General features: G+C 44.2%; 2 protein-coding genes across 3 annotated transcripts in view; both read left to right on the top strand.

Annotated features, from left to right (window-relative positions):
- LOC133345064 (zinc finger protein GLI4-like) overlaps nucleotides 1-6527 on the top strand; it is a 63001-nt gene extending 56474 nt beyond the window's left edge. The window contains 1 exon segment of the mRNA XM_061555473.1: nucleotides 71-6527. Within this exon segment, the coding sequence (XP_061411457.1) occupies nucleotides 71-2937 (2867 nt within the window). The 3' untranslated portion in view covers nucleotides 2938-6527.
- A 2533-nt stretch (nucleotides 6528-9060) lies between these two features.
- Nucleotides 9061-14933, top strand: part of LOC133345063 (F-box/LRR-repeat protein 20-like) — a 32713-nt gene continuing 26840 nt past the window's right edge. The window contains exons 1-3 of one of the 2 annotated variants that reach the window (XM_061555471.1): nucleotides 9061-9219; nucleotides 9403-9543; nucleotides 11623-11687. In XM_061555471.1, the coding sequence (XP_061411455.1) occupies nucleotides 9430-9543; nucleotides 11623-11687 (179 nt within the window). In that variant the 5' untranslated portion in view covers nucleotides 9061-9219; nucleotides 9403-9429. Of the gene's footprint in view, nucleotides 9220-9390; nucleotides 9544-11622; nucleotides 11688-14933 lie in introns of both variants that reach the window. The other variant, XM_061555472.1, reaches the window with a different exon arrangement.

Here is a 14933-nt window from a genome sequence, read left to right as displayed (position 1 = left end):
TTCAGTTCGTACTTGTATTTTTTACGCAATTGTAATTTTTGCTTTTTTTGTTGAATCTCACAACACACAGGTCACCAAAACGTCAATGGCTGCCCAACCATAATCCCAGTGAACCCCCGCGGGCCTGAGCTTTACCCCAGTGACCTGATGTCACTGAACCGCCTCAACGAGCGTCGGGATAGCGCTACCAGTGACCTGAGCTCGGCCTATCTGAGCAGCCGGCGCTCATCTGGTGTGTCACCCTGCCACCTAAATGGATACCGCCGCCATCTCAGCACGGCCGATTCCTACGACCCGATCTCCACTGACGCCTCACGCCGCTCCAGCCAGACCAGCCAGGGCGGCGGTGGTGGTGGTGGCGGCGGTGCAGGGCACATGCCAGGCCTGCCAGGCCTGCCAGGTCTCACACCTCTGCAGCAGTATCGTCTGAAGGCCAAGTATGCAGTTGCCACAGGGGGGCCGCCCCCAACGCCGCTTTTGCACATGGAAAGAATGGGGCTGAGGAGCCGCATGGCCCTGATGTTGGACGGCGATGGCGACATGCGGGAGTCAAGCGCCGCATCACACTCGGGACAGCACTTCTCTGGGCAGCACCAGCAGCAACAGCAGCGGCGGTGCAGTGATGGAGGGGTGTGTGGCTACGGCACGAGCCGCACTCCGCTGCCACACGAGATCCCGGGCATCGGAACGAGAAGAGCGAGTGACCCGGTACGCAAACCCGGTGATAACGTCAACCATCCAGGCCTGTTCCACAGTCAGCTGCCGCAGAGGCTTGGGCAACCACTAAATACCACTCATCAGTATCAGAGTCGCCTTCAGGAGCAGCAATATCAGCACCAGTACCTGCAGCAGCAGCAGCATCAGCACCACCAGTATCAGAGATACAACAGCTTGAACATACTGCCGCACCTGCCGCTGTCGGACCGCCGACGCGGTGGACTCAGGGCCAGCGGCTACACGCGCTCTGACGGGAGCCTGCAGCGCAGCATGTACTCGCCACGACCACCCAGCATCAGCGAAAACGTTATTATGGAGGCCATGGCGATGGAGGGAGAGGGCCACATCCCAGAAGAAGACATGGTTCTTCCGGACGATCTGATGCAGTACATTGTGGCTGAGGAGAACGGCCTGACGGGTGGCCCGGGCCCCGTGGATGGAGGCATTGGGTACGGGGATCCGCAGCACGGCTACCAGGGCGCCATGAACATGTACAGTCAAGCCAATCACAATACCCTCAATGCATCGACCAGCCATCAGCAAGCGATGGTCACGGATAATGGGTTCTCTCAGTCGCACCAAGCAATGAATTCTTGCCAACTGAGCCCTGCCAATCAGGCGCAGTATCATAGCCCCAATCATATCATGCCATCGGATTCGAACAAAAATAATTTGCCCATCCAGTGGAATGAGGTCAGTTCAGGCAGCATGGACAACAGCCCTGGTGGCAACCCTGCTGTGCCCCACCGCAGAACAATTACAAATCCCAACCTTGGGTTAATGCGACAAAACGAAGTTTACAGCCAATACCAGGCTCCTGTGGGTCCTCAGCAGAACCACTATCAACAGAATCTGACGAACGGAAGCACCCAGCACCAGCAAAATCAGTTTAATTCCTCACGACCCAGTCGCCTGCAGGCCAGTGCAAGTCAGGGCTACGTAATGCAGGCAGGCCCAGCACAGGCAAGCCCGGCGCAGGCGCAATCACAGCACGTGTGTCAAAGTGGTCTGGTGGTGAGCCCAGGCTCCGTCCAGCGGCCCCACGCATGTGGCAACACGCAAGCAAGTCCCGGCCATCAGGCCAGCTGCATGCAACATCCACAGATTAGGAATGGCCTGCATGCCTGTGCACAGGTGGTGTCTGCAACCCCAGCCAAAGGAATGACCAGCCAGAACGTTTCCCAGTCCCAGCAAGGGTACATAGTGCCCCAGCAGGGACTAGGTAGCCTCTGCGGCGATCAGAATCCAGCCACGATGATGATGAACCGAGGCAGTGCGCAGCAAGGTGGGACGATGGGAGCGGGAGGCCACTCGGGCTACGGCTCTCCAGCCCACACAGGCGTGAGCCCAGGCCGTGCAGCTTTCCCATCTCAGTCGCAGAATCCAGCACTGGGCCTAGGTCAGCAGAACTACAGCTCTACCCAACTCCTGCAGGGCACGATGCGCCCTCGCCCTCCTGCTTATGCAAAGTCAGGTGGAGGACAGAACCCCTTCTCATCAAATGGAAACCTTCAACAGTTGGCGCACTCGGGAAGCTGTGTACAACCTGTCAGTGCACTTGGTTCCAATTCCAGCAGAGCAATGAGGACGCAGGCAACTGGACAATCCAACGTGATGCTCACCCGTGGATCAGCGACACACTATACTGGGCAGATTCAAATGTACGATGGCGGAATGGCAAATTTCAGCGAGCATAGCAATGTCGAGGGAGGTGGCAACTTCCATCGCCAGTCGATGAGCTGTAACCCTCACCAACACCATCATCATCAGCAGCCACAGCAGCAGCCTCACGTGACAGAAAGGGATAGCCTACAGAAGCCCACAGAGAAAATGTTGTCACCAGGGGCTGATCAGGTGACGAGCAGCACATCCATGGACATGTTGAGCTTGGAGGCCTCGCTGCCTTCTCAGATAGACTTTGAGGCCATGATCTTGGATGATGGTGACCACTTCAGCCTGGTGTCGGGCCCACTGAGTCCCAGTCTCCTCCAGAATCTCTCCCAGGCATCGTCACGCCTCACGACCCCACGCGACTCCATCACTCTCCCTCCAGGGCGGGTGGGCACGGTCTCCGCTGGCATGGGCCTCATTGGACTCCCCGGGGTGGCCCCACCGCTCCCAACAGTCACCTCAGGGATGTCCAACATGGCCATCGGGGACATGAGCTCCATGCTGTCCACGTTGGCCGAGGAAAGCAAGTTCCTCACCTTGATGCCTTAACAATCTGTATTCAAAGAACTGTTGGAACTTGAGGAGCACATCTGAGATGAATAAAGGTTATTTTTAAATGCTTAAAAGGCACGAACAAGGGATATAGATTTAGGCAGATTTTTTGATTGAAAACTTTTTTTCAAGTGAAATGCCAAATCTTGATGAAGATTGTCTTGTTAACTGAAGGCCAACATCTATATAATTATGTAAACATGTAATAAGAGTTTTTCCTCTGTGTATATAGGTGCACAACGGTCACTTGAAAATTCTCATATGCATTCCTTGAAGCAGTAACACAATGGTCACGTGTTGGTGCATTGGATTTTGTTTGAGACAATGAAGACGTACTTCTTTCGTCTTCAAGCAACAGCAGCCATCAGTACCTGCCACTCTCATTTAATAACACAGGGTATACTGACTGCAGTAAATACAAGCCATCCCCAGTATAACCTGAATTGTTACAAAGCAGCATTCCAAACAGTGTGACTTTTCCACCCATTTGGCTTGTGTCGCACAAGAATGCTGGGCCGCTGATGTATGTCTTACGTGCCCATGACGTGTGCGATGCAGGCACATGTCACTGCCAGTGATCCTGAGCAATCAGAAGGCCTCACCTACAGAGCTTTCATATGCATTGAATGTTCACCATTCACTTTGTCATCAAATCGGCTTTCCAATTTCCGATCAGTTTAATATTATTAACGCTATAATTTTTTTGAAAATACAGTATTTTGTCATGCATATTTTCAAATGCATATTAAAATTTAATTCGAAAATATGCGAGTGAAAAATACGTCGTGATGCAATCCACTATATTGGTTTATTGCCTCTATGCTTTTGGTACCTACAACGAACGTTGGATCTTATTTAGTTGAACGCTATTTTTCATTGAAACACAGTTGAATCACCCCGAGTTTATTTTTTTGTACCTGACAAGCGACAACCTCAATATTGTTGCCAACTGTTTGAGATACATTGAAAGTAAAAACAGCTGCGACTATGTTCGTCCTAAGTGAGTCATCAAATGTTACGCCTCCCTATCGCATAATTATGTGGCATGCAATGCTGGATGGTGTTTACTTTTTAAATTTAAACCTTTTTTGCTGTTCGTCTAATGTTGCCCAGATAATTGTTGAAAAAAATCCAACACCTCCAGCCAAGCACATTCATAACCAGGCAGAGCATGATGCACAATAATTATTTTGTCATTTTTTTCTTGCGAGCCGTTAAAATAAACATATTACTGCAATGATGTCGTTTGAAAAAAAAACACGATACTTTTTGTCACGACTTAATGCTGGGAATTAGGATGACTAAATTGAATATGATTTCAGGACAGCTTTTATGAGACTGTCGTTGGCGGAGCTGTGAGCATCACACTCAGCACGTGGGAACCAACGCACACTACAGAAACCACGCATAATGTGAACTGATCCATTTGTTCAGCACTACCCTCAGTTCCAATGTAGGGACAAAAGCCCGTAGTCAATTGTTGAATTTAACACCCCGCTGAGGCTCACATAGTTGCAACAAATAGAGGCACTTTTTCCTCCCATCTTTACGGAGGAAGAAGTTCCATTTTAGATTTTTATTGAGCTCTCGGATAAATAAAAATCAAAGAATTCCAAGGCAAAACTAGATGTCATGAAATACGACTTTTACAATCAATTTTAGCTGTTGTGTGCATTTCAAAATGGACAACTCAAAAGCATTGATGCTTTGCATCATGTTTCATGCATTTATAAGCTTGTACTGGAATACAGGAGCTCGTGTTTCTCTTTGAAAGGAGTTATCTTTTTTCGGTAACATTTTTTAAGTGTTTGAAAAACTGTTTCAAGTAACACTAAACATGAGTGAACAAGCAGTAATGCAGAGAGCTGGGATTGTCAGAAATGTTCTCACTGCTTGAAAAATGTGTTCATATTTGTACATCTATATATAAAAGGGAAATTTGTGAATATGTGTGTCGTTTCGAAATGTTTAGCATACTTCCCGGACATGCAACAAACTTGAAATTTGGCATGTGGGTAGTTTCCAGGCTGTACACGATGCAAAAGGTATAAAAATTGACTTTTGTACTTTGGGGGGGGGGGCGGGGGCGCATTAATGCATATATTTTGCACGGCAAGTGAGCGGTGACGTCACATCTATGATGTCACCCGCATGCGGTAGCGTCACGCGGTGTGCCTGTGACGTCACGCACCCCCCCCCACCCTCCGCGTAGGCTGTGTATTAATCCAAGACAATAATCCAGGTTCCGGACGAAGCCGGGTAGTAAAGCGAGTTAAAATATATAACAAGACGCATGTCATCCATGAAGGTCTATGTAACATTGTGTTTTTCTCCCTGAATAATTTCCAGGGAAAGCATAAAAATTGTAAATAGGTAACTGAGATGGCTCAGTGCTATTCAGTGTCTTGGATACCTATCGATTACACAACTGAGTAAATTATGCTGTATTGTTGTGTTTTACAGTGTTTTGTAGGATATTTTTTCAGTTTAGCATTTTTACGTTACTTAAATTTTATAAGTATATGTACTGTAAACCGTATTTCTATGTTACCAGGTACTGTATCTTATCATTTACATACCGAAATGTATTTACTGCTGTGTATATGGTTTTTATTTTGCATTGTTTCGAAGTTTCAAACCATTGTTTTTGGACATTTGAATTATAAATGCACTGTTTGAGTTATCGGCAATGATGCGTTTGGCATGTGCAACAAAATAAGGTTTTTGTTGGTCAGTGCCTTACACTTAAGATGCTGATTACAGTCAATATGTTTTCTTAAATGAACGTGAAACAATTAGATCATGTGGCTACTGCTCTTATAAGCTTGCACGAGGATTGAGTCAGCATTACTGCAAAGAGAAGCAGTGGAGAAAAGTAATACCTCAATATTTTCTACTTTACGAACAGTCAATGAACATGTAGGGAAACACAGCAAGCCATTATTACATCATGACCAAGGGATTTTATTAAGCTGTATCATATACATATAAGTGGATCAAAACTGATAGAATACACAAAATAACGAACAATCACTTTAAAAAATCCGAGAATAAAACAAGGGAATGTCCTTTTGAATGTCAACACTGTTGCTGAATGTTAACGGGGATGCTTACGACAGAATTTTTCTTTACAGTTTTTAAGTGTTTTACTCATGACAGCTAACAACAATGTAGCATCATCAGCAACTCAACATTCCACATTATATACAAAGCATAACTCCCTCTTCCAGCAGACTGTAACATTCACGTTTCTTGATGTTTGTCAACATCAGGCATCACAGCTAAGTGCTGTAGCTCGGTGTTCTATTGTAAACGACTATATGGAGTTGTAAATATACAAGCAGCAGTAACTGAGATTTAAGAAATTTGATCGTTTCATTTTAATGGACTGTCCTGCATTAAAGAAAAAAAGCTCTTGATAATTTCTTTGGCTTCATGCCACTGACAACTGCAATGCAATTGTCTCTCTCTGTATATGTATATGTTATGAATTTTTTTTAATACATGGCCAAAACTAATGAAAACAGTCGCCTGTCGTCGTCGTGTGTGTGTGACGTGGTGTTTGTGGCAATAAATCTAAATGACCAAAGTATGCACACAAAGTGGCAAAGGACACCTCCCGAAACCATCCAACAGCTGTGACTGGATTGCCATTGTTTGTGCATGCGTGTCAAACACTGGTGGCCGGCGGTGGTTGATGATTGGTCGCTGGGGTGGCTATAAGGTTGGTTTGTTTATCATCCTGAGAATCCGTCCACGTGGCAGATGGATGGTGGGGAAAGTACGTGGGAGGGTTGTCTGCCTTCTGTTTCCACTCTCTCCACAGGGCATCTCAACCACACTCCCCTGTGTGAATGCCCTTAGAAATCTATTTTTAGCGATCTGCAATTTATTTTCCTTAACAGCATATCATTCTAATTACAGTATATAATGTGTGTGTTGCACATATTTCACCTGATTTCTACAGTATTGGCGTTCTCTTTAAATGTTAAGTGTTGTGAACTCTACTTGACTGGCTTGCTCACAACCTCTCGTGGAATGTTAAGAGGTGAGAAGTTTAAACTCTTTTTTTCCATTTCTCATTCTCCCTCTAACCCGATCCGTCCTACATAATCATCACTCATCGCCAGTGATGAATCACCGTCCTCGTGTGCCCACAGGGTGGCCATAACAAAAGCAAAATGGCACGCCGTGACAGTACTTCCTTGGAGGATTGCATCACAACTTCTCAACCCTTTTACGTTAAAACCCACGACATGACCACTGAACCTCTCATTTCAGTCCCTTTTATGTCATGGCATCAATGTGATCGATGTGGCATTCTCAGATATCTACGAAGTTACTGTATTCTTAGGTTTTTTCGGTAAAGTCACGTGACTTTACCGAAAAAAAACCTAAGAATATGAATCCTTGCAGTCACGAAAGCTTCAAATCTAGAAGTTACTGTATTTAGTTATTATAATTGAACTCTGGTTACATCCATATCTATGCACTTTTACACCTTGCTTTGTAAAAAGGAAAACACAAGAAACCATAATTTCAAGCCACGGAGCCTCATTTGATAAACTATATCCCCTATGACCTATGCTGGCATGTCAAAAGTTTGAGAATTTTCCACCAGCCTTAAGAAGAGCGCTGCAAATGTGACATTTTGTGCCAGCAAATTACATATATGTCAACTATTTGTATTTTATCAGGAAAGACCCACTGAGCTATTTCGCTCTTTTTCAGAAGCGACCTGGCCACATGATAGTTCGACGAAGTGACTTATCATGTGGAGATGTATAGCAGCCAATACTCTGAAAGCATGTTTCTAAATGTGGAGGCAAAAAGGGAGGGAACCGGAGAAAAAAAGAACATGCAAAATCCAAATATACAGGTGTCAGGGTGGGGATCAAACCCACGACCACCTGTTAACGAGGCGCCCAATACGGTATTATATTTTATATCGGTTTCACCATCATTAAGGTGACATGGCCTGGCAGAGGTTGACGGTTCCAATCCAGCAGACACCCTCATTATTACTGTCCGTGATTAAAATTAAAGATTCCCCGAGCCGCCTAGCGGCATGCGCAGTTCATTTTTCTCATTTGTCAAATTGTAAAAATTACCAGCAAATGACTCAATTAAGATTACATATCGCAACATTGCCTCCGACTGCCAAAATCATGGCGTGACCCGCCTGAATAAAAGTATTGGGACTCTGTGTGGATTTCATGGGTAAGCAAGAGTAATTGTAATAATTCACAATCGGTGAGAGATTAACCAGGACACTTTACATGACACCTGTAGTAAAAATAGTCTAATCAACCCCACTGATAATATAACCATAGATGACGATTCTGATTCTCCATTACGAGGGATCATCATTACAATAATACCCTGATACCCTCCCAATATTCGATGTCACGCTTAAGCTCATCATCATCAGTGCAGATACAGTGCCCCATGATATAATGATAGTTTCAGACACGCCGTGGTGTCCCACGCGCTCGAATAAGCCTCCAGCAACCACGTCCCCGCAGTCGTCCCAGGACCCCACCACCTCACCCACACTTCTGGCCATTGTGCATTTTTTTTACATTCAAAATAGGCACCTGTCGATGCAGAACACAACGATGCGGTTCGTTTTGCGTGACTCAAATCACTACTTTTTCCTTTGCTTTTGTTTAGTCTTTCCGGGTATGTTCCGTCTCCGTCGTCCCATTGTTCCTAAAATACAATCTGCACACACGGCGCACGCGTTAATAGATCTCGAGAAGCACACTTACGGACCAGCCTATCGATCGCGAGCGTAAGAATCGACGCGCCCAGGTGACACGACGACTCAAGTTTAAATGCCCATTCACGAAACGTGGGGGGAGGGAGAGAGGAGTGGGGGGGGGGGTGACCCAGAGCCCAGAGCCCCGCCCCCGCCGCCCTCCGTTACGGATATTGCCGAGCGATTCCGAACCTCGTCCGTCCAATCAGAACGCGCGCGCGCGCGGGCGCCCGTGGCCGACTCCTCCCCGCCTTCACATTTGGTAGCGCGCATTGGCACGGCGCTAACCAACACCGCCCCCCACTGGACCAGCCGGATGCCCGCTCGCGTGGGCCAATGGGAGGAGCGCATCTGCGCTAGGGATTCCAATGGCGGGGCGCGTCGGCCTTGGCCGAAGCTGACGACGACGGCTGCAACAACAACAACGACGACTGCGAGGAGGAGAGAACGATAACGAGAGGAGGAGGAGAATCATCATCGTTCACCCTCACGACGACAACAACAACGACGACGACGAGGTGTAATAGCGAATGTCATGAGAGACGACCACCACCACCACTCCGCTCACTCTCTCCCCCGCCTCTCGCCTTATTCAGCCACAACAACAGCGGCGACGACGACGACGATGATAATAACACCGACTATGTTGTTGTTGTTGGTGGTGTTTTGGTGTGCGATTGTGTGCGTTGTGCGTGAGGGAGGCGGTGTTTGGCGACTGCCGGGCCCGCATGTGCGTGAGCGTCCTGTGCGCGCTGAGCGGGCGGCTCCGGCCCCGTGGTGGGGACGAGGGTCCGGCCTGCTGCGGGATGGCCTGCAACGGCGTGGCACGGAGCAGGTTCGAGGTGAGCCGATACGAGGAGGACGTCGGTGTTAGCGGATGGATTTTGGAGAGACTGGTGGAGTTGGTGGGGACAATGGTTGGGGAGGGGGTGGGTGGATTTGGTGCGATGGTGGACTTTGTAGGCGGAGTTGTGGTGGATGGGGATGTGGGAGGCGGTGGGCTTTGTATTGATTTGGTGGGCTGTCGGTTGTGTAATTGTTGATTGGACCGCCGTGGGGTTACGTGAGATTTGTGAAAGTGGTTGGTGCGAGGGGTTTTTTGGGGATGATGTTGGTGGGGTCGGTCGAAACGGTGGAGGTGGTGGGGGACAGCGACTTTCGTTGCGTTGGGTCGTACTCACATCTCGCAGAGCAACTTATTCATGCTGTCCCCCCCCCCACCAGCAAGACCATCACCATCTTCACAGCCCCTGTCAGCATAATCATCACTGTTTAGTATATGCTGCTGTTTTTGTTTCTGCCACGGCTGTAGTTGTCGGCACAACTACCACATTCTTTAAGTATTACGACTACTGTCACTACCTGGACTACCACATTGTTTGTACATTGCTGCTATTACATTTACCCCACCCCCATACATTCGTAATTACCGCTGCTTATATCATCACAACCATCAGCAGCATTGGCACGACTCTTACCTCTATCGTCAAAACTACCAACACCATCTTCAACTCTTTAATCACTACTGTTATTAATGCAGTTGATGCAACTGCCACTACCACCAATGTCACAATATACAATCATAAACACCTCCATTCTAGCACAGCCGTAGATGCACAACCATAAACAGACATGTCTGCAACCGCATAAACATGCATTACATTTCTCACGAACGTACATGTTTTAATTTCCCAAACCAATCACCACCAGTTCCACTCTGTTTCTGTCCACTGCTTAGCCCGTGATGCTTTTCAGTTATTTCATCTGCCCTGTCTTTGTTCTTGTGACTGGTGTATCACAGTGCCTCCATGCATCCTTACACCATCAGTCAGCTGATGGTGTAGGACCCCTTTTGACTCTTTCTCCCTCATCATTTGAACATTGAAGTGGCATTGGCAGTCGTTTGTCTTGAAATGATAAAAAGATATTGTGTGCATTGCACTTAGAGGTAAATATGTTACTAGTGTCTAAGTTTGTTGGGAAAGAGTTTCTCCTTCATCTTACAGTAGCTGCAAATAGTATCTTGTTGGTTTTATTTCAAGGCGGTGTTCACATGCAGGCTGTGTCGCTGGGTAGGTGTCGGTGTAGCCTGGAGGTTCTAACTGGTTATTTCTTTGTGTCTGCATCAGTATAGTTGGTTCAAACTCGACATTCCTCGGCCATTTTACTTTTTTCATCGTCCCCCCAACATTATAGGCATGGGTGGGACATTGTGTGCCAGTGCAAAGATTTCGTAACCAAATTAAAATCCCACTGGCTGCAGTAATAACCACTAGAAACAAACACTTTGCAATTCTAAACATTGTATTCATCTCGGTGGAATAACAATGTAATCCTGTCGTATAACAAACATGGACTTGACTGGCATTGATTTTGCTTTAAAATCTGGAATTTAGCTGCACTCAGTAGATATAAGCCTTATTGTAAGATTACTTTCCCAAACGTAATGTTTGTTATTTTTTTCACAAGCCTTAAAAGTATTTTGCCATGTGTATACATATCCACTAGACGGTGTTTAGTTAGGCACATCCGCCCATGTTGATACTTTGTTAATACCCTGTTATTAAATGGAAATTCAAGTTCAACAAAATTACAGTTACTTAAGGACCAAGGCTTCTTTCGTATGCTCAAATCTTTTTCTGTAGTGGTTAAATGTTTGTGCGATAACTGGTATACATGGTTGCACCCTCTCAGTCCTTGGGTCCCCTCCAATTATGGGAAATTGTAGAGATTTTAGCTTTGAGCATACGAAAGTAGATTTTATCCTGTATAATAGTTTATTTTGGTTGGGTGTTTTGGCATTTTGGGTTACCATAACGATTTAAGCAACAGGTTATATTTTGTATACTGTACATGCATGTTGTTGACTCAACCAATCAGACTTGAGATTTGTATGTACTTGTGTTTATGTTTGTAAGCAGATGTTTTCAAATGGTGGTGATGAAGCCGCTATTAACAGAAAGCTTCCTAAGGAGTTGCTGCTGAGGTAAGCTTGGTGACATGCACTGTCGCTTATTTTTCTTACAACAAAAAAAAACATAATCGGACCCTCCTGAATAGTGTTTGAGATCATTGAGGCTTTCCTAGCTAATCAAATGTTATACCGTAATCATAAAAACGCATTTGCACTGTCAGTTTCGCATCAGGTAGCAAAGTATTGTATTGAACAATAAAGAGAAAATGGGGAGTTATTCTATCCTAGAATACATAATTTCCAAAAAATCTGCAACAATATAGGAAGAAGAATAAAGGATTTAAAAACTAAGTTTTTCACTATAAATCCTTTATATGCGTGGCGGCTAGAGTCCTCTCGTCCTCTGGCTTGAGATGGCTGCCACCTATGGGTCAGATGATTGTCTGCCAGTATTAAGCAATTGGTAATTAAATATTTAATTTGTTTTCCCTAAACAGTGTAAAATTTTGGGAAAAAATTTTCACGAACATTAATTGTCTCGCACAACGAGTCTGTGTGCAAAATGTCAGCTCGATTGGATCACGGGAAGTGGGTTAAAAAACGAACGAAAGATTTGCACGGTCGTAAGCAAGCAAGCAAGCACGCAAGCGAACTTAATATAAAGGATTTAAAAAGGTGAACTTGTGCCGATTCAACCGGTGTGCCAGTACTTGATTGTTCATGAAATAACCAAGTCTACCCACGTACCAATATCAATAATACATTCATACATTGTTACTGCACTCCTTAATCATTTATATTGAACTGAAAATTAGATTCCGCCCTCGATTTAACGGGTTCGAATTGGTCAAGACCTCAGTCTAATAGGCAGGCTGTATATACTTCTACAGTAGTGCAGTCTATTATATCCTATGCAATTGACATGTATATATTTTATGAATTATGTAGTATGAAAAACATGACTTAATACAGTACTCCATTACAAATAAATTAAATCGCATATACAGTTCAGTATCAAATTAACCTTAAATGTTTGATTGCAAATATAAAAAACATTAATTGCTTCTCTGCTTACCATGCAAGTTCGAGCTAACTATTGGAAACACTACCATTTTGCATCGTTACACTTCAGTGCAAAGTGTAGAAAATGGTTTAGAGGTTTTAATGTTTGGATTTAATGCACCACATCTGTGAAATGCATTGCACATTTTGGATATTTGCATGTGAAACACACATCCATTAGAAGCTAAACATATCATGTGACTGGCCTATCGGCATGTTATTAATGCCAAGCTTGCAGAGCTTTCATTCAGATGTGGGCTGTGATGTGTCCAGCCCACGTTAGCAATATAACATGGAATTTTTCCCATGCTGTGACAGCAAGCGTGCTGGTTTGTGTTGTAGCCAATAATTCTGTTCTCTAAAAAATGTAACATTGATCGCTCTTGAGCTTTGCACTGTCTGCTATCTGCTGGAATATTACAAATAGCTTTTTTTGTTAGACAACTAAATATATTAAAGTATTAATCCATGATAGTATGGTAAGTGTATATTTTTGTGGTTAGATATTCTATGGAAAATAATTGTGGATCATAGGGAAATATATTAGCTTAAGGTAATGTAGAATTTACAACACACCTGTATTTTTACCAAGAACAATACATCTTGGGTTTTGTTTTAATATACGAAAGCAAATTAACGCTGTATAGCCCAGCTCCCCAAGTCTGTGCTGAGTTTTTGGATGAAAAAGACTTGCACGCACCCACCTTACAAAACTGCACCTGTTTCTGCTCCTAGTTGTCACATTTCCAGTTTTTGCAGGGATATAAAAGCTCAGATTTAACATTCACAAAATGCAAGCATAATTAATTTTATGTGTGGCAGTCCAATTGTATTGGTGTATTGCTGTAATTGTAACATATAGACAGGTCAACCATGGCATGGGTATGATGATGGCTGGGGTTGGCCAAAGTTTAGAGGCGTGAACTGGCAAATTCTGTTTTCTCCCTCAGGAGCAGATGTTCAGAGGCCACCTCCCTCGCTGTTTGTCCTTGAGTGCCTGTTTTATCATTGACACCCAGTGGGGGTTGGGACTGTTTTGCGTGGCAAATATGAAGACCTGGGATGTACACACAGGGTCAGCAGTTAGACTAATATGTGTACTGTGTCCTGATGGTTATCGGCAAGTGAGATTAAAATGCAGTTCTGGTGTTGCCTTTAGTTAATCTCATATTGTTGGGTGCTCTTAGAAGAGTTGCTGTAAGACCATGTCATGAAAATATATAAATATGCTAAATTTGTTATATATTAGGCCTGCTGTTTTAAACATGAGTGCTTTCCTGACAGTACTAGACCATATGGTTTTGATGTTGAATGGTTTACTGTTCATTAGTTTGATGCCATACATTATGCTCTTAGTCCATAAGGTATTCTCTCTTGAAAAGATCGTGGCATCAGAAGATTACTATGTAGCATACAAGTAAAGGGAAAAGATGAAAGCAGTGAATTATATAAAGTATCGAGTATATATGGACATAGCTGAGACTTTTGATTTTCCAAGAAGGCTCAGTACCCGTGTTAAAAAATTTGTATTGCATGTGTTCCACTGGCTTAAAAAAACCGTGTTTAATCTCCATAAATGGACATTTTAAAGTAGACTTTTTCATTGGTGGTGTTTTGAATCAAAAGTTAACTTTGTGCCTTAAACTAAACTCTATGCAGTATGAGAAGTTTATGTTTAAATGTGTAATCCTTTATGATGTGTTTGATACTGTTTACTGCTTAGCCATAATTTGTGCTTGAAACTTGTTCCACTTTGGAATTCATAAGTGGCCTTTTACTATATGGGCAGTCCTCGGGTTAGGAACCTAATTTGTTCCCGAGACCCGTTCAAAAGTCAAAGGTTAATAAGTTGGAACAATAATGTACTTATTTAAATGCCCATATGGTCGGTGCTATGAAATGTATTACGGTTCAACAAAAAGGGAAGCATTGTTAAACTCATAATTAAGAATAAATATTGTAGATTTGCATGTAACACTAAAAAATACTACGTAGTAAATGCAACATGAAATAAAGTAACAAACAGAAAATGAAAAGTTGTATTTTCACTTATCTTGAGTCCTGATGTTAGCTTGTAGTCGGAAGGGGGGCACTTGTACTTTGTGATGTTTAAAATTATTTCTGCTTGTAGAGGATGAGAGTGGCTTGTGAACTGGAATATGCCTGTTGCATATTTCAAGGTAATTATCTGAACTGGTTTTACAGTCAAACAAGATTAAGGTTCAGACCATAGTCTATTGGGACAGCCTCAGTCAC

This window comes from Lethenteron reissneri, chromosome 21 (assembly GCF_015708825.2).
Source record: "Lethenteron reissneri isolate LAM-NWPU_2019-01 chromosome 21, ASM1570882v1, whole genome shotgun sequence".
In the NCBI taxonomy this organism is placed as follows: domain Eukaryota; kingdom Metazoa; phylum Chordata; class Hyperoartia; order Petromyzontiformes; family Petromyzontidae; genus Lethenteron; species Lethenteron reissneri.
This window is presented reverse-complemented; position numbering and strand designations above follow the sequence as displayed.